General features: G+C 42.3%; 1 protein-coding gene across 1 annotated transcript in view; it reads left to right on the top strand.

Moving 5' to 3' along the window:
* Positions 1-4,025: 4,025 nt before the first annotated feature.
* The window catches only part of Atp7b (ATPase copper transporting beta), a 41,399-nt gene continuing 20,629 nt past the window's right edge, over positions 4,026-24,795 (top strand). Inside the window, exons 1-6 of the mRNA XM_048341439.1 lie at positions 4,026-4,285; positions 14,037-15,267; positions 16,863-17,123; positions 19,812-19,975; positions 21,817-21,978; positions 23,749-23,825. Coding sequence (XP_048197396.1) covers positions 4,040-4,285; positions 14,037-15,267; positions 16,863-17,123; positions 19,812-19,975; positions 21,817-21,978; positions 23,749-23,825 — 2,141 coding nt within the window. The 5' untranslated portion in view covers positions 4,026-4,039. The remainder of the gene's footprint in view (positions 4,286-14,036; positions 15,268-16,862; positions 17,124-19,811; positions 19,976-21,816; positions 21,979-23,748; positions 23,826-24,795) is intronic.

Below are 24,795 nucleotides of genomic sequence, written 5' to 3'. Positions count from 1 at the left end.
AGTAGAGCTGTGGCTCAAGTGGTAGGGTGCTAGCCTTAAGCAAAAGAACTCAGGACAGCTTCCAGGTCCTGAGTTAAAGCTCTATCTAGTACCACTGATTCTACCCAGAGTCAGAGTCTAAAGAAGCAGGAGGATTAGGTGGAAATTGTGGAGAGACCAAGACTGGGTTAGATTTAAGGGGCAAGGTTCAAGAATGAAGAGATTGGACTTATCCTGTTGTCTTGGAAAATAGCACATGGCTATCCTGCAGATCTCTTAGAATTCCTTACATACAAAGACAATTTACTGTTTTCATCTCCAGATCTGCTTTCTTCCCATTGTTCCTTCTCATCTTGGTTCTCTTGTCAGCATGTGCCCAGTCTGTCAAATCAGATATGTCACTATCATCTTTAGGTCCCATTTGTATTGCTTGCTGTGATCCACTGGTCATAGAGCCAGACAGGCCTCTTCATTTGTTTAATCCACATGGCTAATTATTTCCTCTGCCACCTATAAACCCTATAATGCCCCCTCCCACCTTCTGAGTCTTCATTCTCCTTCCAGCTGGAACTGTATTTCTGGATCACAAATACATTATAATGCTGTAAGTCCTCTACTTGAAGTCTCCTGATGGGTCTGGGGTATACAGCTTAATGGTGGAACACTTTTTGAGCAGGCCTAAAGCCCTGGGTTCTGACCCCAGCACTGAGAAAGAGAAGGGCAGAAGAGACAGGAGGGAGTGGGAGAGAGAGAATCCTGATGATTCTCCACTATCTACAGGACAAAGTTCAGCCTTCCTGTCCTTTCTCACCTGGCCCTAGTACACTATTCTGGCTGTATTCCATGTCAGAGCAACCACCAAGAGAAGTAGTGTAGTCAGAAAAGTATTTAAATTTTCCATAGATCATGAAGGTAAAAACATTGGGATGTAAGATGAAAGTATACGTTTTCTTGTTAGCCATTGATATTTAAAACAACAACAACAAAAAAACAACAACTGGTGAACCTGGCAGACAAACCCAGGATTGAACAGTGTGCAGTTCATTGAAGAGTTACAGAAATGTAGTTATGGGTGGGAGCAAAATCAGTGGATTCTTGTAATTTGAATGAGAAGAAGGATTCTTTTAAGATACGAGCTGGTGTTGGGGGCGGGGGGCGGTAGGACAGTGGAAGAGTGCCTGCCTACATATGTGAAGGTCTTGGTTCAACCCCAGGTATCACACTCAGATACACACACGCACACATGCACACACGCACACACAAAAGGATAAGTTACTTCATTCAAGTTCGAATATACCTGGTTTTTCTCATGGTGATATCAGAAAAGTTGGCATTCCTCAGCCAGGGGTCAGTTGAAATGCTTCACATACCACACTAATGGTTTTGTCTCATAATTTGTCTGTTGTAGTATTGGAGGCCGGAGAGGGAGCTATTCCTGGACAACTGGCCAGAACATCAGTCAGGGACAATGGTTGTGGTTATGATTCAAGATGGCTGTAGTCATGTTGAGCCGATTTCATTGCTAAAGTGAGGAAGCATCTATATTCATCCCTTATCACCACGGAGAAATTTAAAATGTTGAATAACTCATTTTAAATTTTTTATATTTTAATAAGTTTTATACTTTTTATGTCAGTACTGGGATGGAAGTCATGGCCTACATACTGCTCCTTAACTTTTTTTGTTGTTGTTATTCTCAGGCTTGAACTCAAGGCCTGGATGCTGACCTTGATCTTTTTTTGTTCAAAGCTAGAACTCTACCACTTGAGCCACAGCTCTACTTCCAGCTTTTTTTCTTTTTTGGTGGTTAATTAGAAATAAAAGTCTCATGGACTTTCCTGGTTTTGAACCATGATCCTTAGATCTCAGCATCCTGAGTAGCTAAGATCACAGGCATGAGCCACCTGTCCCTTAGCTTTTTCACACAGGGCTGGTGCTGTATCATTTGAGCCACAGCTCTAGTTCCCATTTTTTGGTAGCTAATTGGAGATAAGAGTCCTAAGGACTTTCCTGCCCACGATATCTTTGAACTATTTTGAACTATGATCCTCAGATCTCAGCCTCCTGAGTAGCCAGGACTATAGGCATGAGCCACCTCTGGCACCTAGCTCAATAAGTCACATTTTACGAGGCAAGCACTTTTGCCACTAGGCCATATTCCCAGCCCTAATAAATCACATTTTAAAAGGCAGCAGAAGGCAGATACTTCCGGTGAAGATTTTCAGTTAAAAATGCTATCATTTTTTACATATGTGTAAAAGATCAGTGGAGTCTTAAAGGGTTTTGTGAGTGGACCAGTGGTAGTATTCCCTTCCATTAAAGAGAGCAGACTTCTTGTTTATAAGTTGTCACTGGTGAATGCATGAAGGCTTCCCATGGCAAACCCCAAACATTTAATAATGATATGTAACATCTTTATAATAACAATTTTTAAAAGACCAAAAACAAGTAGACCTTCTAGATCTCTCTAGTAATTTAAAGAGAGGGAGGCTTAACTGTTTTGTTTTCTTTTCAGTGAACTCTGGACCTAGACACTGTTCCTGAGCTTCTTTTTCACAAGGCTAGCCCTCTAACACTTGTGCCACAGCACCACTTCTGGATTTTTCTGTTTATGTGGTACTTGGTACTAAGGCATCAAACCTAGGGCTTCATGCATGCTAGACAAGCACTAGGCATGCTAGGCTAACACTAAGCCATACTCCCAGCCCGATTTCAACTTCTAATCTAGCCTTTTTTATAGCCATTAAAAATAATTTAATTTCCCTGTCTCCTGCCTATCTATCCTGCCACTTTTTTTTTTTTTTTTAATTTCTATGTTGGGATGGAACTCAGAGCATAGAGCATGCTGAGCAGGTGCTCCACCACTGAGCTGTACCCATACCCAAAGGGCTGAGCTCTAGGTCCCAAGTTTTTGGGGGTAATGACAACTATTTTAATGGTAAGGTGGGTCATTGTGGGAAATTTATAAGGCAAGAGAATTCACAGTGCCCCTGATGCCCTGAGCAGAGGGCATGGATTCTAAATGTCCCCATTGGACACTTGTCCCAGTGAGCCTGAAGTAGTACATTTGGTTTAGGGGAGCATTAGAGGGGCACAGAGGGACTGTTCTACCCCCAACTTGATTCACACACACACTGGCAGCAGTAGGTGCTGCCAGGATTAGTGGCTGGAGGAGCTGTTCCTCCCCTGGTGTGTGGGGGGTGGGGGGTGGAATGAGGTCTGAATGGCTGAACTGGTGGGGTGGGGGTGGGGAGGGAGGCTGTGCTGCCTGACAGAGCAGGCAACTGCCTGGATTACCACACTGTTGTGTGTCTCCTCAGACTAATCCTCCCCTGGAACAGCAGGTAGCCTGAGAAGCCTGAATTGTGGATTAGTTCCTGGCCCTTGTGCCATGTATAAAAGACGAATGAGCCTTGTTAGAAGTAAGTTTGTGCAGTCAGCCCTTTCTGAAGTCAAGCCATTGGGCCAGGGGAAAACAAAGCTGTGGCAAACATGGAGCTTTCTTACACCTTCTTGGAAATGCAAGTCATGTTGCCTAGGAAATACTTCTCTTACCCAGTACTCTGCACCCAGCCAGCATCGGAGCTATGGAGGAGCCCGCTGAAGTCATTCCAAGAACACCCTTGCAGTTTGGTAATCAAAGGAAAGAAGCCTATCTGCCTTGCCTCTTAGCCAAATTTCTAGCAGTGTCCAGGACCCACAGCAGAGTGTGTGGAGCTCTAGGAGATGATAAGGTGCTGGGTTCATGGACACATGTTTGGACACAGGCGGGGCCAGGCCGTGTTCAGAAGGCCACAGTGCTGCCTGCAGTGTGCTGAGTGAGAGGCTGCGATTGGTGGGTCAGTGTAGATAAACAAAGCAAATAGGTACACAGTGGTGTGCAGTCTGTCTAAGTTCCTGGAGTTGCCTGCCAGATTGAAGACTCACCAGCTCACTTGCACAGGGCACCTTATCAAGGAGGATACTTTCAAAGTATTTCCTGCTAGCACAACCAGAGTCTGCTGAAGTTTCAAGTGCCTTAGTGGGGAGGGAAGGCGTGACTGTGACTGTGATCGTGACCATGGACATGGTGATGGAGAAAGCTGAAGACAAGGGGCCCCGGAGCCCCGAGCCAACCTTCCTGGCAACTCTGAATGATCCACAGGTGACTCTGCTGTCTGTCTACAAGCAGTGGTCCTTCCAGAGGAAATCTGGGGTCAGGGGCTTGGCCATACCAGTGTCTTCAGAGAAGAGCTCTCCCCAGCCAAAAGAGGGAGAATTTCCACTGAGAGTCTTGAATGGAACCCAGGAAATGAATTCCCAGCAGGTCAGTGCAATTGCAGAGGGACTGAGAAGCCACCAAGGGCTGAGACCAGTATATAACAGGGGAGGCTTCCGTGGGTCTCCATGTGAGGGACTGGGGAGAGATCTGGGTGAGTACATTTATCACACTATCCAGGAGTCAGGGTGATTAATTCTATAAGGTAGGGGGGAGGGGTGATGTTTAGGTCTTGCGGCTTCATATTTTCAGGATATTTTGTAAACTTCAGTGGAGCACAAATTTTCTGATATGCAAGTTGGACAGAAATGAGACTCCTCTTTTATTTAATTAATTAAAGTATATTAATTAGTTAATTAATTTTGGTGTCTATTCTGGGGCTTGAACTCAGGGCCCAGATGCTGTCCCTGAGCTTTTGTGCTCAAAGCCATGACTCTTCTACTTTAGCCACAAACTCACTTTCAGCCTTTTTGTAGTTAATTGGAAATAAGAGTCTCATGGACTTTCCTGCCCTGGCTGGCTTTGAACTGAGTTTTCAGATCTCAGCCATCTGAGTAGCTAAGATTACATGGGCGCTGGGCCCCCTTTTAGATTTATATTATGTTTTTGTGATGCTGGGGATCAAACCAATGACCTGGAACATGCCGGACAGGTATTCTACCATTGAACAATATTCTCAGTGTCTGCTTTTATTTATTTTAATTTATTTTATGTTTTGTGCCAGTCCTGAGGCTTGAACTCAAGGCCTGGGCACTGTTCTTGAGCTTCTTTTTGCTCAAGGCTAGCACTCTACCACTTGAGCCAGAGCTCCACTTCCAGCTGTTTTGTGTGTGTGTGTGTGTGTGTGTGTGTGTGTGTGTGTGTGTGTGTGTTGGTTTTTTTTTTTTTTTTTGAGTAATTAATTGGAGATAAGAGTCTCCTGGACTTTCCTGTCTGGTTGGCTCTGCACCATGATCTTCAGACAGATTCAGGATTACAGGTGTAAGCTACCAGCACTCATCTTGCTTTACTTTTACGTTGGTTTCTTGTTTGTTAATACTTTGAAAATGTTGGTATAACACAAAGCTGACTTTCTTAAGCAAATAAATGTAACTTTTATTCAACAAAAGTTTACTTGCATTCAAAAGTAGGGCAGTATGACAATTTGTACAAAGGGTGTATTTTAGTAATATTTCCCAGTGGCACTGGTTGATGGTCTAGGTGGTATCTTTTCCCTTAAGTAGTCAGATGTAAAAAAGTAGTTTTGTTCGATGCCAATGGCATATGCTACTAGCATGGCACTAGCTACTTGGAAGGTTAAGACTGGGAGAATCATGGTTTGAGGCCAGCCCTGGTCAGAATAGCTCTAGAGACCCTGTCTCAAAAGAGAGCTGTTTTCTCAAAAAGAGCGAGCCTGTTATCTCAAAAGAAATGTCAGTACATATTTGATATCCCAGTTACAGGAAAGCTTAACAGTTGGATTGCCCCTAGGCATATACACTGGCAGGAAACAAGACCCTAACCTCAAAAATAACCATCAAAAATCAAGCCTGGAGGCATGATTTAGCTCTCAGGGCCTGCCTAGCAAACTTGAGACCCCAAGTTGAAATTCCAGTACTACAAAAACAAAACAAAAGACATTTAAAAGTAGTTTTGGAAACATTCTTCTAGTTGAAGGCAGTGTTTTCATAAGTACTTTTCCTCCTATAAGATTTTCTCTGATGTTCATTGTTTTTGTTTAGCTACTCAGGAAGCTGATATCTGAGCATCATGGTTCAAAGCCAGCTTTAGCAGAAAAGTCCTTGAGACTCTTATCTCTGGTTAACCACCAGAAAACTGGAATTGGCACTGTGGCTCAAAGTGGTAGAGTGCTGGACTTAAGCAAAGAAGCTGAGGTCAAGCCCTATAACCAATAAAAATAAATATTTTAAATAAAGGAATTTTTTGAAAAAGGTTTTTTGAAAGGTAGTATGCAATAAGTTTATATGTTAAATTTACATGATAATTGGATATTGATGATAAACACTTTTTTTTATTTAAAAGATTCTGCATTGTGCTTTTAGGCCTGCAACCAGAATGTAATTATGCTTTGAGGTATTTTAAAATCTTAAAACTGTGTTTTGGAGGCTTTGTGTTTGACCTCCTCCCCCAGCATGAAAAAAAAAAAAAGCACCAGGTTTTTTGGTATGGTAAATTTGTGGAAAATTCTGAAACTCTTAAGTTTCTTCATAGGTGAACATTAATAACAGGAAGCATCACTAGCATTTAATTTTCTTTTCTAGAAAACATATGATTAGATGCCTTTTCTTTGGTCAGTACTGGAGTTTGAACTCAGGGCTTGTATTTTCCAGGTAGGCAGTCTACCCCTAGAGCCTAGTTTCCAGTTCTTTTTTGCATTACTTATTTTTTGAATAGGATTTTGTTTTTAGCTTTTCCAGCCTGAATTGTGATCCTCCTACTTATGTTTCCTGCATACCTGGGATGCCAAGCTTGAACCACGCCCAGCTCTTTACTTGATAAGATAGGGTCTGTTGAGCTTTTTGCCCTGGCTGGCCTCAAATCATGGTCCTCATGACCTCAGAATCCCAGATAGCTAGGATTACAGGTGCAGATCCTTTAGTTTTCTCTACTAACAGTATGATTGGATAAAAAGATGAGTAGCATAGCATGTAAGTTTGTTTATTTTTCCTTCCTTAGAAAAATAAGACCATATTGTAGCTTCAAACTCATGATCCTCCTGCCTTAGCCTCTGGAGTGCTTGGGATCATATGTGTGCACCACTAAAATCTGTCTCTATTCTCTACCTTTTTTTTTTTTTTTTTGGCCAGTCCTGGGCCTTGGACTCAGGGCCTGAGCACTGTCCCTGGCTTCTTTCCGCTCAAGGCTAGCACTCTGCCACTTGAGCCACAGCGCCGCTTCTGGCCGTTTTCTGTATATGTGGTGCTGGGGAATCGAACCTAGGGCCTCGTGTATCCGAGGCAGGCACTCTTGCCACCAGCCCATATTCTCTACCTTTTTTGATCCATTGTGAATATCTTTTCATGTAAATTCTTTTATTTAAAAAATTACTACATAACTCTCTGTTGGATCTTCAGATAGTTTCAAATTTTCATCAATTGAAATGTTGCAATGAATATTCTCATGTAATTTTTTATCAATATAATGGTTATATAATTTCAGTGGGAATGCTCTGAGGTAAAGGTAATGAGTATTTAATATTTTGATAGACATTTTGTAATTGCTTTCCCAAAAGGAAAGTACCGAACTTGAAAAGTTATCATCAAACTTGAAAATTTTCTACAAGGCAGTGGGTAAAAAGTGGTATCTCATTAAAATTAGTGTTTTATTAATTTTAAAAATGGCTGCCTTTAGCCAATCATATCTCTTTTTCCAAGGATATCTTAGTAACAAATGCCCATAATGTATTTATATAGTAGTATTGTTAGAAGTATTAGATTTCTATATAGCTAAATCCTGTAAAGGAATATGTTTGTTTTATGTGTAACTGTGAGGTTGTGGACTTAGCATTTTAATTAACCGTGAATTTTTTTTTCATTTTTTTTTTTTTGTGGTGCTGGTAATTAAGCCCAGGGCCTTGTGCATACTAGGCAAATGCTTTACCGTACTTTACCATTTCTAGAAAGTAACTTGTGGTTCTAGATAAAAAGCACTACAACCTTTCACTATGCTACTGCAATTATTATATAACAAAATAAATACTAGCTACACTGTTTTATCAGACCTGACACTCATTTATTTGTAATCTGTCAACAAAAAAATAATCCTTACTGATACATTTATCTGAATCAACCTTGCATAGTTATAATTGCCATGTCTCCTAACCAGTGCGGATGATTACGTACCATTTACATCTGATTCTGGGGAATGACACAAGGGGTTAGGACTCTCTGGTTTTGAATTAGTCTATTTCATCTAAATTAAAAACAAAACAAAACAGAACTTCCAGGCTGTGTCCAGTGCTTGATAGCGACTGGCCTTGTAAAACTTCCTTGTTTGAGAGGAGCAAACACTCTTTGTTTAGAGATTATCAAAGAAGATTTTGAAGCAGAAAGTGCTGTAGGCTGATAAAAGTTTGAAGAGTTCAGAGCAGTGGCAGGAGACTGGCAGCAAGCATTCTGAGATAACAGGAACTGCCCCTTGGAGACCAGTCCACTGAAAGTCCGGGATTCTATTTTGCTGTGTGTTGAAAAGAACACATGCTGTATGCCTGTATGTATTCAGGCTTGTTCATTTTATTTGCCATTGGTTTTTCTCATTTAGTGTTTTCAGCAAGGGTTGTCACACAGGCTGCATCTGCTCTCTCAATAAGTGTTAATATTCTGCCTTGCTCAGATGGTGTTGCTGTAGTGGGTCATCATAGATATTGCAATGAAGGTCTGTGTTTTTGTTTTTTGAGACACGGTCATGCTAGGTAGCCCGTGCTGACCTCAAACTCACAATTGCCCTACTTCACTCAGCCTCTTGAATGCTAGGGTTTACAAGTGTGCCTGACACAGCAAGCCTGAAATTTTGAAACAGTAAATTTAAATACTCCTCATTGCAAGATCTTTTTGGACCTTTGTGAAACAATATTAAACTGTAAAAGCATATTTATATTATAAAAGTAACCCTTAGGCAGTATGGTATAGCTCAGTGGTAGAGCACTTGCCTAGTTTTGTGGGGCCTTGGGTTCCATTTCCAGTACCACGCACAAAACACACACACACACACACACAACATATACACACACAGACACATACTCACACAACATATACACACACAGAGTAGTACTTATTTTGCTTATTTAAGAGTTAAACATTAGAAAATACCTACAGATATATTACAAAGCAGTTTTATGATTCACCTAAAGTTAACCTTATTTTTAGGAGTGAGCAAATAATTATGTGCCCTTGTATCTTTGTATACCTAGAAGTTTCACACATTGATTGTGCCTCACTGGGGGTTTTAGGGATGGACATCCACCTGTCTGGTCAAGGTGGTTTGAGTAAGATCTTTTCTTTTTCTCTCCCTCTTTATTTTCTGCCCTGACTTTCCCTTTCTCCTTACTCTTCCCTTCCCTTCCCCTCCTACCCTTTCCCTTCCCTTCCCTCCCTACCTGTTCCCTCTCCTTCTTACCTTTCCCCCTCCCTCTGGAATCCATGACCTTCAGAATTATTATCTCTGAGGTAAGGCTGAGCAAGGCTGTGACTCACATAACCTGCTCAGGATGGCCACGGACTACTGTGTGTTCCACATCATCCTGCCTTCTTGACTTAAGCAGAGTATTGATATTCTGATGTAGGTTTTCTGAGGTGACAGGTACTAAAGGGATGAAACCAAGACTTGAGTACCAGACATATAAAGAACCATCGTTGTTAGATTTCCCTCTGGGATCTCTTGTTTCCCATCCTAGTTCTAATCGCAATGTCTGTTATACTAATAGTGTAGTAAATATTCAAAGACCAGGAAAAGATTTTCCTTATTCAGGTGTTTGATCTGCAGAAAAATACCAAACTAGGACAATAGCCATCTTTCCCTGGAAACACAGTTGCCATCTTGGGCTTCTGGCCAACCTTGAGATTATTTGATGAGCTCTTAAATCTAAACCTGTGTTCATTTTATATAAACTCAGTATGAGGGCTTTTCCTTAATTAAGGACTGTCTTAATTAACTGAGTTCAAAGCATATGCACAACACATTTATGCATTAGAGAGACTCGGATACACCATAACTGTTAAGAGATTGATCCAAAGGCAGCAGATCATCAAGGGTTTAATAATAATGTGTTGTTTGCAAAGTGTTGTCTCCCATAACTGCCTGTCCTTCCTGATTGTCTAGAAAAGTCAGTATTGTTTGTCACAGACAAATAGCTTCTAACACTTCTGCAAATCCTCTTGGCAGGAAAACAGAATTGACAATTCAGAGATTAAGAGGCAGCACTATGGGGCTGGGAATATGGCCTAGTGGCAAGAGTGTTTGCCTCCTATACATGAAGCCCTAGGTTCGATTCCTCAGCACCACATATATAGAAAGCAGCCAGAAGTGGCTGTGTGGCTCAAGTGGCAGAGTGCTAGCCTTGAGCAAAAAGAAGCCAGGGACAGTGCTCAGGCCCTGAGTTCAAGGCCCAGGACAGGCAAAAAAAGAAAGAGGCAGCACTATGGCCTTTGGTTTAGTAGGTTAGAAACAGCTAAGGCCAAGTTATAGAAGTTGGGTAGTAAATCATTTCTTTTTGCAACAGAGTAAGTAGTTACCTAGGTAGTTAAGGTTTTGTCTATAAGAAGATACTTTGTTAGGTCCTCTCCCTGAGCGCTCCATGTAGATGCTCCTACCTCATTAAGTCTCCACCCAGTTACCTGGGTAACCTGTAGACCTGGAGGCAGTTACCTCCCCTTTCCCTGAGGTTACATCCTAATCCACCTGGCCACACCCCTTGCCCCTGCCCTAGATTTAAGGCAGGGCTGGGTGGGGGTCGCGCTCTCTCTCTCTCTCTCCCTTCTCTCAGGCCATGGATCATCTTGGCCACAGGCCAGCAGTTCGGTAATAAACTTTCTCTCCTGCCTGAATACCGCGTGGTGTTCTCCTTTACCAGTTACCTACTTTAAAAACCTAATACTTTCTATCAAGATAATCTAGGAAGATGAGTGCCATTAGATATATTGTTTCCCCTGCACTGTTGGTACATTCGTTTGTGTTTGTGTGTGCGTGTGTGTATGCGTAGGCATGTGTGCTCAAGGTGGATGTTTTTTTTGTTTTTTTTTTTTTTTGGCCAGTCCTGGGCCTTGGACTCAGGGCCTGAGCACTGTCCCTGGCTTCTTCCCGCTCAAGGCTAGCACTCTGCCACTTGAGCCACAGCGCCGCTTCTGGCCATTTTCTGTATATGTGGTGCTGGGGAATCAAACCTAGGGCCTCGTGTATCCGAGGCAGGCACTCTTGCCACTAGGCTATATCCCCAGCCCCTCAAGGTGGATGTTTTAACACTTGAACCACAACTCTAACTTCTGACTTGCTGGTTAATCAGATATGGGCATTTCATGGACTTCCCTACCTGGCCCGGCTTTGAACTGTGATCCTCAAATCTCAGCCCCCTTAGTACCTAGGGTTATATGCATGAGAGGTCAGCACCCAGCAAATTATTATTTTTTAAACATCATACACATTTATTCCCTCATTAGTTTAATTACATATACTGAGTTTTATTAGCTAGGGACTCTACTGAGGCCAAGAGTCTAAGGATAAGTATTTAAGAGCAACAGTCTGGTAAAGAGACAGACAAATAAAGACAGGAAGGGAAAAGTCCATGGAAAAATGTTCTAAGTACACAGACATAACAGAATATTGCCTAACCCTTTGAAATGGAGCCAACGAGACAGTTGGGAAATCTTCAGAGAAGAGATGAACACTGCATAGAATGGAGAGTTTGAGAAAGAAGGGAGTTCTAGGCCCAAATAACAGGTACTGAGAGACTGTAAGTGATTATATTAGAGGAGAAGGGTTAGGGAATGGCAGTAGGGGGTACCCTTGAAGAATTTTTGGGTCAGACTGAGAGGAGCCTGGTATGGAATGTAATTTTACTCAAATAATTGCAAGTGGCAGTTACAAGTCAGGTGGTGGGAGAAAAAATATTGAATATAAAACATGCTTAGCTCCCAATTGGATCAATATTCAGTGTTATGGTCATACTAGGGGCTACATTTTGCAAAGGACAAAAAAAATCTGTGTTAGTCAGCTTTTTTGTTACTGTAACAAGCATTTGAGATAATCAGCTTACAAAAGGGTTTCCTGGGGCTGGGAATGTGGCTTAGTGGTAGAGTGCTTGCCTAATGTGCATGAAGCCTTGGGTTCAATTCCTCAGTTACCACATAAACAGAAAAACCCAGAGGTGGTGCTGTGGCTCAAGTGGTAGAGTGCTAGTCTTGAGCAAAAGAAGCTCATGGACAGTTACCAGGCCCTGAGTTCAAGCCCCAGGACTGGCAAAAAAAAAAAAAAGAAAAAGGTTCCTAGGGCTTGAGTTTTGGAGGTTTCAGTCCATTTCAATAAGTAAACTCCATTTCAATAAGTGTTTACTGTAAGTGTTTACTGCAAACAAGTTCCTGTTCTCAATCTCCTTTGTGCTTTTTTTTTTTTTTTTTTTTTTTTTTGCCAGTCTTGGGGCTTGGACTCAGGGCCTGCGCACTGTCCCTGGCTTCTTTTTGCTCAAGGCTAGCACTCTGCCACTTGAGCCACAGCGCCACTTCTGGCCACTTTCTGTTTATGTGGTGCTGGGGAATTGAACCCAGGGCCTCATGTATATGAGGCAAGCACTCTTGCCACTAGGCCATACATATCCCCAGCCCCTCATGTTAAATTTTTGTGCTCATGTTAAATTTAACTTTTTAAATGACGTGTGTGTGTATGTGTGTGTGTGTGTGTGTGTGTGTGTGTGTATACTTGTACTGCGGCTTGAACTCAAGGCCTTGCACTTTTTTGTTGTTGTTGTCAGTTATGGGGCTTGAACTTAGGGCCTGGGCGCTATCCCTGAACAATTATTACTCAAGGCTAGTACTCTACCACTTTGAGCCATACCACCACTTCCAAGGGCCTTTCACTTTTGCTTGCCTCTTTTCTTCATGGTTGGCATTTTCCTATATCTTCAGTTCCATATTTTTGCTGGTTAGTTGGGGATAATAATGTTTTAAATTTGTCTGCCATACCTGGTTTTGAATCTCAGTCCTCAGATCTCAGCCTCTGGAGAAGCAAGGATTACAAGCCTGAGACATTGTTGGCTGGCTCACATATAATCTTTTGTACTGATGTAAAAACTGTCTTAGAGAATGGAAGATTGGGATCCTGTGGAAGGAAAGCTTTTATCTTGTTGTGGAATTTTTGCAGCTACATCATTCTGTGTAGAAATCAGGAAATATTGCTTGTAATGTGGTAGATTGAGAAGATAGGTGTAGGCCTGATATAGCTCAAGATGGCATATGTGGCATATAGCTCAAGATAGCAAATGTGACACCCTAGTTTCTGTAAATACCAAGATTAACACATACATAGGACCATTTGATTTGGTGACATGCTTGTTTTAGGTAATAACAAGATTCCTGAATACCCAGGGCAGTGACAGTGGGAGCCAGGACTCAATTCCTGTTCTTACTCCTGCCCTTCTGAGTTAGCCACTAGTGTTCATTTTGCCTCAGTTTACTTCATATCTTCATAGGTATGTATGTAGTCCACTTGCGAACTCCAGCTCTTCAGGTCCTGGGAGGCCTGTGACCAATGGTTATGAAATACATTTGACTTTTGTTAAGAAAATCACAGGCTGCTATAAAGCTAAGCATATTTAAGGTGTTACCTTAAATACTTGTTCTGGAATATGTATTTCAGCGGGACCTTCAAAATTTGAGTTGGAAGGACAGAGATCTGTGGGGATGCAGGTATCTATCAACTGGATCTCTGAGGCTCTCCGGGTTTCTTGTGGCGTCCCATTGTGGGTCATTGCTGTCTGCCTCTGTCACAAGGCAGCACCAAGTTGCATCTTGCTTTCCTCTTTACTCCAGCAACCTCCCCTTTCTTCTAGCCAGGAAAGCATGGCATGAGCTGGCAGACAGTTTTCTAGTCTCAGAATCATAGAATGTCAAAGCTAAAGAGAAGCCACAGGAGCCCATTCATTTGCTAAATAATGTCTCACATTTTCTTTTCCTCTCTATTGTATGTTCTCTACCCTTGAGTAGTTTTAATACCAAAGGTATTTTTTTCCACTTTCTCTGTGCTAAGTGAAGACCGGATCGGATCGTATAGGAAATATCAGAAGGATCAGTAATGTTTTTTCTTTTCCTTTTAGATCTTGCCTAAACTTTCTTCACCTGCTCGTCCCTGGGAGCAAGGAATGAAGCAGAATTTTGCCTTTGACAATGTTGGCTATGAAGGGAGTTTGGATGGCACTGGCTCATCTCTGATCACGACCAGCACGATCAGCATTCTGGGCATGACTTGCCGGTCATGTGTCAAGTCCATTGAGAGCAGGATTTCTAGTCTGAAAGGCATCGTGAGCATTAAGGTTTTGCTAGAACAAGGGTGTGCATCAGTGACATATGTGCCAGTTGTCATGAGCCTGCAACAGATTTGCCATCACATCAGGGACATGGGCTTTGAGGTCAGCGTTGCAGAAAGAAAGGCTGCCTCCTGGCCCTCCAGGTCCTCTCCAGCCCAGGAGGCAGTGGTCAAGCTCCGAGTAGAGGGCATGACCTGCCAGTCCTGTGTCAGCTCCATTGAAAGTAAGATCGGGAAACTGCAAGGAGTAGTGAGAGTTAAGGTCTCTCTTGGCAACCAAGAGGCAGTCATCACTTACCAGCCTTATCTCATCCAACCCGAAGACCTCAGGGACCATGTCAGTGACATGGGATTTGAAGCTGCTATCAAGAACAAAATGGCTCCCTTAAGCCTGGGACCGATTGATATTGGCCTGCTAGAAAGCACTAACCCAAAGCGGCTGTCAGCTCTTGCTAAGCAGAATTTCCCTAACTCTGAGGCCTTGGGAGACCAAGGAAGCCATGTGGCCACTCTCCAACTTGAAATCAATGGAATGCACTGTAAATCTTGTGTTTTGAATATTGAAGGAAATATAGGCCAGCTCTCAGGGGTTCAAAATATCCAAGTGTCCTTGGAGAACAAAAGTGCCCAAATACAGTATGACCCTTCTCAGATCACCCCCTTGTCCCTGAAGAGGTCCATTGAGGCACTTCCACCTGGGAACTTCCAAGTTTCTCTTCCAAATGGAGCAGAAGGGGGTGAGCCAGAGAGAAGGCTTTCCAGTTTTTCTTCTCCTGACAACCTGCAGAGAAACCAGGTGCAAGGCGCATGTAGTACCGTGGTGCTCGCCATCACCGGAATGACCTGTATGTCCTGTGTACAGTCCATCGAAGGCATGGTTTCTCAGCGGGAAGGGGTGCAGCAAATATCCGTCTCTCTGGATGAAGGAAGTGGAACTATTCTTTATGATCCTTCGATAATAAATCCAGAAGAACTCCGAGCTGCTGTAGAAGACATGGGATTTGAAGCATCAGTGATGGCTGGTATGTAGCTGATACATGTTGGAAGCATGTCCTGGGGTTGTCTCTTGGTGTTTGTTATTATAACAGAGTACCTGGGTGGTTGCACAGGTGAGCCCTGCTTGTGCCTTACATGGTGACAGGTAACAAAGCTCTGTAACCTGTCCTCACTTGTTAAAATCATAAGGGTAGAGGAAGTGGAATTTCTGGCTGCTGCTTCTCAGGTAGCTGACACTTAAATACTAAAGTCCTTGGATTTGGGCTGCTTTTTGACAGAGAATTCTGATTCTGTGTTCTAAATTAGAGTACTGGTAAAAGCAGGCCCTTCTCTTAGCAAAGTGACCATTATTAGTTTCTCTGACAATAATTCTGCCACACAAAAAAATATAATAAATGCACCAGAAACGCAGTCTCAGCACTGAGAGACCATTCTCTTCATTAATGGTTAAAGGTAGGTTTTAAGAATGACTTCCCTTGCCCCTTTGAGTCTGTAAGGGAAGAAGGCTGGAAGGAATATTTTCACAAGTGGGGACCCCTCAAAAAAGAAAAGACCAAAAAAAAGTATCTCAAAAAGAACGATTAAAGTTGGATTTTATTAATTATCAGGATATGTCGTTTACCAGAAGACACTATTACAAAGGTGATAACACAAACCACAAGACACTGAGGAGATATTTGCAATGCATATACCTGACAAAGGAGTCATGTCTTTTTTTATACTTTATTTATTAATTAAACAAAAATTTTTGACAAGGTGTTGTGCACCAGGGGTACAGTTACATAGTAGGGCAGTGTGTACATTTCTTGTGATATCTTACACCCTGTTTTTCTTTCCCTTCCCTAGGTCAGGTAGACATATATACATTACACAGTGTGCCAAAAACATACAGTAGCCACGTCCCCTACGCCAAAGGAGATTCACTTAGGGCTTTAAATGTAATGTTGACAATAGAGTTTGCTTATTCTTGTCTTATATGAAGGTACATACATAGCTTTTGAGGTGTTGTGATCCACTGAGAGGTCTATTTTTTTTTTTTTTTTTACTTTGAGTAGTTGTTTGGTTTTGGATACATAATGTAGGGTCGCAGGAGTCATGTCTTGACTACATAGAGAACTTGTGCAAACAACAGGACAAAGACAAATATCTCAATAAAGGTGTAGTTCTCATGCAGAGGGAGTCAGATCTCTACTAATAAGGAAGTACTAGCCACAGTTCCAGACCTGGAGTTAAGCAGGTCTACTTAAACTCACTTTATTACTTTGAGATACATTAATTTCTTGTGATTCATTTCTTCATCTATATATAGGGATAATGGTATTTAATATACAAAGCTGTATTAAAGACTGACGAAGGTTATATATGTAAAGTGCTTTGCAGAGTACCTAGTAAGTCATTACCATTATCATCACCATCACCACCACCACCACCATCATCATCATCTAATTACAATGCTTACCTACTCAGAGCTTTGAAGAATTGATGTGCTTTCCTGGATTTGTAATTATGCCTCTTTGTCTCTGGTCACCTCTCTAGTAACTTCATGCTTGAATTTTCCTATTTTGAAAAACAAAATTACTACATCCTTCTAATCTGAATGATTTCTGCCATTTTGTTATAGAGAGTGATGCTACCACCCATCTTTCTGGAAATCACAGGGTTGGGAATTCCATGCTGCCAATGACAAGCAGCACACCTGTGCCTGTGCCAGAAGTGGCTCCCCAGACCAGGGAGTTTTCTCAAAACAGCAGTCCTGGCTGCTCATTAGACACCCCACCACCCACCATGGCAGCAGCCCCACAGAAGTGCTTTTTACAAATCAAAGGCATGACCTGCGCATCCTGTGTGTCCAACATAGAAAGGAATCTTCAAAAAGAAGCGGGTAAGAGATCTTTACCCACACTGAACTTGGGAATGCTGTATGTAGGCAGTATTGACTGTTTCTTAGTAGTTCTAAAAATCTGGCAAGTTCATCATAAGGTAGTATAGGGCACTGATGTGTAATCCTAGGTACTCAGGAAGCTGAGACCTGAGGATGGTAGTTCCAAGCCAGCCAATACAGGAAAGCATATGAGACACTTATCTTCAATTAACTACCAAAAACCAGAAATAGAACTATGGCTCAAGTGGCAAAGTGCCAGCCTTGAGTGAGAAAGCTAAGGGACACTGCTCAGGCCCTGTGCTCAAGCCCTAGGACAGGAACATGCACACATGCACGCATGCGTGCAGTGCACACACACACACACACACATACACACACACACACACACACACACACACACACACACAGAAGATAGTAGAGAAGTTTGTCCAGTATTCTTGGCAGTTGGTGTTCTGTTATTTTAAGTCATTTGGGCTAGGTACCAGTGACTCACGCCTGTAATCCTAGCTATTCAGAAGGCTGAGATATGTGGATTGCTGTTTGAAGCCAGTGAGGGCGGAAAGCCCTTGAGATTCTATCTCCAATAAACTGAACTGTGGCTCAACTGGTAGAGTCTAGCCTTGAGCAAAAGAAGCTCAGGGACAGCATCCAGGCCCTGAGTACAAGCCCCAGGACTACCACCACAGACACACAGACACGCAGACACACAGACACACACACACACACACACACACACACACACACACACACAGTAGTTTTATTAAGTTGAGTAAGTTGCATAAGTAAAGACTGTAAATTTTCCATGGAAAATCTAATTTAAAACTCCTGGTACATTCTATGGTTAATCTTCTCAACTAGCTTGTCCTAGTATTCAACATTTCCTATCCTCATCTCATTAATCCTTTATACAATGAATGAATAATTTGCATTTTGTGTCCAAGTTCCAGTTTCACATATTCTGTCTGTCCTATAGAGCCATAGAGTTTTATGGAAATGACTGTTTTGTCCACCTAACTACATTTCCAATATTGTCTCAAGCTCAGAAGTACAGCTAAAATCCTGTCCTATCCTCCTTGTATGTTTGTAAATGCTTTAATCATAACTCTCATTTACCCAGTGGATCTGTGGAGCTTTCTGTTCCCATTCCCCTGCTCTTAGCCCTCAATTAGGCTGCCATGTTTTTTAGCTTCCTGTTCATTATACTTAAAGCTTTCTGGTCTCAGATCTCAGTGTTACAGGAGGTCTTGTCCTCGTGGACTGGCTGCTACTCATGAAGTCTAGAATTTCATAGCCTGTGTTTCTGTTCCTGACTTCAGCTTTTCATTTTGATTCCTTATACTAGATTTTCAAATGCACCTCATTCCTTTCATCTACTTATATGTGGCTCTTTTTATCCCTCAAACTGACCACACAGAATTGCTAGTAAGATGGTTTCTGGTATTACTTTTTTTTAATGCCATTACTGAGGTTGAACTCAGGGCCTAAGCACTGTCCCTGAGTTTTTTTGCACTCTACCACATGAACCACAGCTCCACTTATGGCTTTTTGGTTGTTAACTGAAAATAAGAGTCTCATAGACTTTCCTGCTTTGAACTGCAACCTTCAAATCTCAAGTCTCCTGAGTAGCTAGAAATACCAGAATGAGCCAGCCATACCTTACTTGGGGTTAATTTTCCATTGTTCAAAATCTAATATTAGAAATGAGGAAATATTTATTTCATATATGCCAGTGTTAGGAGAGAAAAAAAAGCACATCCTTTCCATAACAGAGGTAACATAGTTGTAAACCTTGTCCCTCACTTTTATTGTATACAGACATGGGTGTTACCAGAACTTTGGCATTATTGGCGTAGACATGCAGAATCTCAGACCCCATCTCAAGGGCACTGAGTCACAATCTATGTTAGCAAGACCCACAGATGACTCAAATGTCCCTCTTCCCCTTTTCTTGGTCATTCTGAGGTGTTAATTCAGGGCTTCTAGCTTGCTTGTTTCACTCAAATATTTTTTTAGATAGGCCTTGCATTTCTGCCTGAGACTAGCCTTAGATGGACATTCTTCTACCAGTCCTCCCTCATAGCTGGGATGATAGACTTATCACCACTCTCCCAAGTAACTGGAATTACAGACATGACCCACCATGCCTGGCCCCTATAAATGTTTGAGATGCATTTTATCCTAGAACTGGTCTTCTCAACTTGACTGCATGTTAGAGTCACCAAGAAGACTTTTTTTCCTTTCTTCAAGCAATAAAGCTTGAACTCAGGACCTTGTGCTCACTTAGCTTGGCTGCTTATAGCTGGTGCTCTACCACTTGAGCTACACTTCTGGACTGGCATTTTGCTGATTATTGAAGATGGAGTCTCTTATACTTTTCTGCCTTGTCTGGCTTTATACCATCTCCTCTGGGCCTCAGTCTCCTAAGTAGCTAGCATTCTAGGCATGAGCCACTTTCATCCAGCTTTCTTTTCAAACATGGCTTTTAAAAACATGTCTGGTGCCCATCGTGAGAGACCCTTCTTTGCTTTGTCTGTGTAAAGTGCCAGATATCAAGGCTGTTCCAAGTTCTCCAGATGATCCTCCTGTACAACAAGGTGTGAGAGCTATGGCTGTAGAAGCTCTGGAGAGACGTTTTATATGTTAGACTATGTTGACCATGTCGTCACAGACATGACCTGATGGTTCCAGGTATTGTCTCTGTATTGGTTGCCTTGATGTCGGGAAAGGCAGAGGTCAAGTACAATCCGGAGGTCATCCAGCCACCCAAAGTAGCTCAGCTCATCCAGGACCTGGGCTTTAATGCCACAGTCATGGAGGACAACATCAGTTCCGATGGTGACATCGAGATGATTGTAAGTATGAAGGCTGTGACAGCAGTCGTTCTTATGACTGAGTTTTCCCATCTAGGATATTTTCTGGTGGTTGCTGGGTTTGGATTTTTTGTTTTTTTTTGGTGTTTTGCCTTGTTTGTTTTTGAAGGAAAGTTACTTGTGTTAGAGTCCTAGCAGGCCCTCTTACAAAATACACTCAGGATCAGGAGGAAGAAATGTCAAGGCACAGGAGGTAAGGAACAGAGAAGTGGGGAGGGGGCTCTGCTAAGCATGGTGGAACTGTGGAAGGTTGAGTGAGATCACTATCCTTGAAGCCTGAAGAGAAACTCAGCTGTCTGTAGATGTTTCTAGACACAATAGGCAAGTTCGTGGAGGTAGCTAGAGCCATTGAATGATGGCTAGGTTAGAGTTGTGGCTCAGTGTAGAGCACTAGCTTAACATGTACAAGCTCCTGAGTTCTGTCCTCTGTCACACAAACCACACAGAAATAGAGAGGGCTTGAAAGCATATGGGTTCAAAAGATAATTAATTAGTGGCCAAAGTAACCCAAAGCATTCAGTCTGAAGTGAACGCCTAAGGTATGCTTGCTCCCAACTGTGTTTGGGAGGAGTGGCTGTTCTTTGCCTCTATTTCAACTTGTAGTCAACAAGTCATTGAAAACAATGGGTAATCCTGATATTTATAGTATGCTTTGTTGAAAGCACTTCTGTACAAACTTGTTTTTGTATCAACAAAGAAAGGCTTAGAAGAAACCCCTAAAGAATTCAGCAATGTTGTTTTATTGAGGTAAACGGGTCCCTTGCTTCTTTATGTATTTAGTTACTACCATTAATGATGAATATATATAATATAGATTATATATATATATTTTTTTAAGAAAAAGTACTGAGGACATGAATGGCACATTCAGCTCCTGGCAAGTGGGATTCTCAGTTGAACAAACCCTCTGCTGGGGGCTGGAGGGCAGAGTTCATACTTGCTGGGCTACAGATGGTGTCCAGCAGGAGAGGTGAAGGTCCTTGCTAACCTCCAGAGCTACACATGAACACCTTGGCCTACTCACATTATCATATAGAAAACCGAAATCAAGGACATTATTGAAAGCTGAGCACCAGTGTCTCATGCCTATAATCCTGGCCACTCAGAAGGCTGAGATCTGAATATTCGGTTCAGAGTCAGCCTGGGCAGAAAAATCTACAAGATTCTATCTGCAATTAGCAAAAAGGCTGGATTGGAGGTATGATTCAAGTGGTAGAGCACCGTTCTGGGCTTTAATCCCTGAGTTCCATCCTGGTTACCAAACACAAAAATTACTGTTGACAAAGATGAGAATTTTCTTTTTGAAAACTATGTAGCAATAGTTATATTGTCACCACATTGTCATAGACATTGTATGTGAACTTCTGTATTGATTGATTTGTTGCAGGGTCAATCCCTACTACACATGTTATGCAAACCCACTGAGCTAAACACCTTCTGTATTTAGCTAGTATTCTGGGGAATACGGAGTATGCATCTCCATTGAGGGAATCCCTGTATTTGACTAGCTTGTATTCCAGGAGTGGCAGATGGGTCACAAATACAAGCCCTATGTAAGCGCTTTGTCTTCTATCAGTCTACACAGAATGGTGTGGCAGAGGTGATGTAGACTGCAGTTAGAATTCTGGCCCTTTTATTGCAGAGATGTTCAATCATCTAGTCTCTGAAGAGCTGCTTCATGTTGCAGACCACAGTGGGTCAGAACAGTCTCTGGGGATGTGTTTTAGAGGAGGAAGGATTGTGGCTATCACTCAACTCTGCCTGATATGACTCTGAAGGGCTCCTCTCAGTCATGAGCCTGTGGCTCCTGTCCTATCTTTCAGATCACAGGAATGACCTGCGCTTCCTGTGTCCACAACATAGAATCCAAGCTCACCAGGACAAATGGCATTACCTATGCCTCCGTGGCCCTGGCCACTAGCAAAGCCCATGTGAAGTTTGATCCTGAAATCATCGGTCCACGGGATATTGTAAAACTCATTGAGGTAATTCATTCATGAAACAATGATCATCATCTTTATGGGAAAATGTGAACATATCATTAAGCAGAAAACAAAACAAAACCAAGGATCACTTAAGTTGAATCAGTGACAAACGTTAGTCATTTGGAATTAACCCGAGGAGGTAAGTTAAGTACCCAGTACTCTGAGGGAGTATATTAGTCAATGAGTAAGAAAAGGATGAGGCGAGCAGACATTTGTTTTTAGTTTCAGATGTTTGCTGAGAAGCATCTGTTTCACCAGGATACCTGGTATGCAGGGCTAACTTGGCCACTGCCAATTTAAAAAGATCGTTTATGCCTTTGCTAGCTATCTATATACAGAAGGGATATTAGCATTGGACAGAATGATCTCCCTGTTCACCTCTCTACTAGGCCTGTCTCTTTAGAAAAGCTTGGTCATTTTTTCTCTGGTATTACAATATAATGCCTGCCCTACCTCCTTCTTCTCTCAGTTTGTTCATAAGACCTGTGTCCCTTTTTAAGGTCAAGGTGGCAGCACACCATGAAAGAGTGATTGAAGTGGTGATTGAAGTGGGTTAAGCCAATCAAGCTAAACAAGATTAATTTGCAATAGCTAATGGTATGGTATGGCTAATTGAGGCTTAGTGAGAATAACTCCTTAGGAAATAAAAATATCCTACTTCAGGCTTCATGCCTTGCTCTTCCTCATTTTCTCACCACAGTGTATGTGGGCTTAAAGAGAGCTACTGCCTGTTTGTTGCTGAACCTAGCTCTAAACAGGGCAGTGCTGTTGTGATGTTGCTTCCCCTCAGAAGCTGGCTACATAGCTGCTTCATCAGCAAAGACAGAGGTGCCTGCCTCTCAGGTACAGAATGGCACTCCTACCCAGATGCAGTGGTTCCAAGAGCAGGAGTCAGGGCATGGGTGAGGCTGAGACACACACTCATGTGGTAAATGGGAAACAGAGGCCAGGCAGGGAGCGAAGGGGAGTGCAGCAGATGTGTCTATTATCATTTCTGGTTTCTAATACCCTCAGCAGACTCTACCCAGATTGTACCTTGGTGAAGCCCCCGCCCCACCCCTACCCTCTGACCTTACATGAGGATTATCAGCATATTGCCTGGCCTCCATCCTTATATCCTGCAGGTAGCCTTTCCTGCTATAATTAGTTGGTGAAAGATTCTTACATGTCTTGGTTGTTTTTTTCCTCCCATCATTACTTCCATTTCTATGTGAAAACCCCAGGCCCAGCATTCTGGGGCCCCTGTTGATTCTGTATTGTGCTAAGGAGACTTTCCTGCTGAGAATTTTCCCTGTGTTTATTTAGATAGAGCACCAGGGATTTAGTTCTTCTCAATAACACTGCTGTTTTGGGCAAAATAGGTAACTTCTTTGACCTTTGCTTTCTCTGACCTTTGCTTTCCTCCCATGTGGATGAAAGAGCCAGAATATAAAGATATGGGATTTCTTAACTTAAAAATTAGGAGTCAACCAGATCAGCTTTGGGGCTTGGCAAAGTTACCTTACCAGGACCTGTTATCTTAACTGACTGTAGGGACAGGAGTTACCACTGGGCTCTATCTCTTTGGGCTGGAATATAGTCTCACAGCATAGATGGTATTGAGCTTATTGGCCAGAGTGGGTTAAGGGTTTGTGAGAGGAGAGCCACTAGAGTTTCTGGTGGTGCTTTGAAATGCACTTCCTATTTGCAGAGCTGGAACTGGTTGTTGCTGCTGCTGCATGCTTTAACAAGTATATCACCCTTTTTCCCCACCCTTCTTTTAATCACAAGGAAATTGGCTTTCATGCTTCCCTGGCACAGAGAAGGCCCAACGCCCATCACTTGGACCACAAGCTGGAAATAAAGCAGTAGGTAGAACAAACAGATGAAGTGCAATACTCCTCTAAGTGTCCATCTTCCCTGTGGCTTATGTTATGCAAACTGTGTGGCTTATCTTATGCAAATACTTTCATGCTTATCCATGCCCCTGCTGCCGCTGGTTTCCCATGGTTCCTTCTGCCTGTATCAGCTGCCTCTACCCTGTGTCACCCCTCTGAAACAGTGTTGTCTGTGGATAGCAGCGTGCTGGGACTGGATTTCCCAGTGTAGCAGTCATTGCACGAAAGTTAGTGAGAACTCAAATGCAGCTAGTGTATGTGTGTGGAGTGGAGTTCTTTTAGGTTTCATTTAATTCTAACTAAATTAAATAGCTAAATTTAAACAGCTAGTAAATGCACAGTGTTTAAATTGAAAGGGAAGAATTGAGGGAGGAAAGTTTCGCTTTTTTTCTCCTACTGTATTCTCAGACTTTATTTGCATGGCAGTTGTATGGTTGGAATGTCATGGGTGCTACAGCTAACATGAGATTTCAGACTTGTGTGCTCAATAGCCTCTCTATTCTCACTCAGTTTTAAATATTTGTTTGAAAATCGAACATCAGCATTGATATTATGGTCAACTTCTGTAATGCCAACACTTAGGAGGCTAAGGCAAAAGATTGCAAGTTCATGACCAGTCTGGGCTACATAATGAGACTCTGTCTCAAAAACTCAAATATAAAGATACCACAAGTTAGCTTATACTAATAAATACTGCTTTGATCTGGTTGTTCTTAGGGGTCTGTAAAAGTAGTTTTTGAAAAATGAGTAGTAAGCAGCTATAGATGAAGGCCTGACCTCTTTAGGGCTGGATTCTCCATTTCTGGGCCCCAGTTGCCTTTCCTAAAGATCGGAGGTCACACATCAGCTAGTGAAGGCAGGGCTAGGCCTCAATGTTTCCTGACCATCCTTACAATGATGTGTGGACCTTTAGACTGTCCCTCGGATGGCAGTGTGGTAG

This window comes from Perognathus longimembris, chromosome 3 (assembly GCF_023159225.1).
Source record: "Perognathus longimembris pacificus isolate PPM17 chromosome 3, ASM2315922v1, whole genome shotgun sequence".
In the NCBI taxonomy this organism is placed as follows: domain Eukaryota; kingdom Metazoa; phylum Chordata; class Mammalia; order Rodentia; family Heteromyidae; genus Perognathus; species Perognathus longimembris.
The sequence above is the reverse complement of the archived record's forward strand: the minus strand, read 5'-3'. Positions and strand labels throughout refer to the sequence as shown.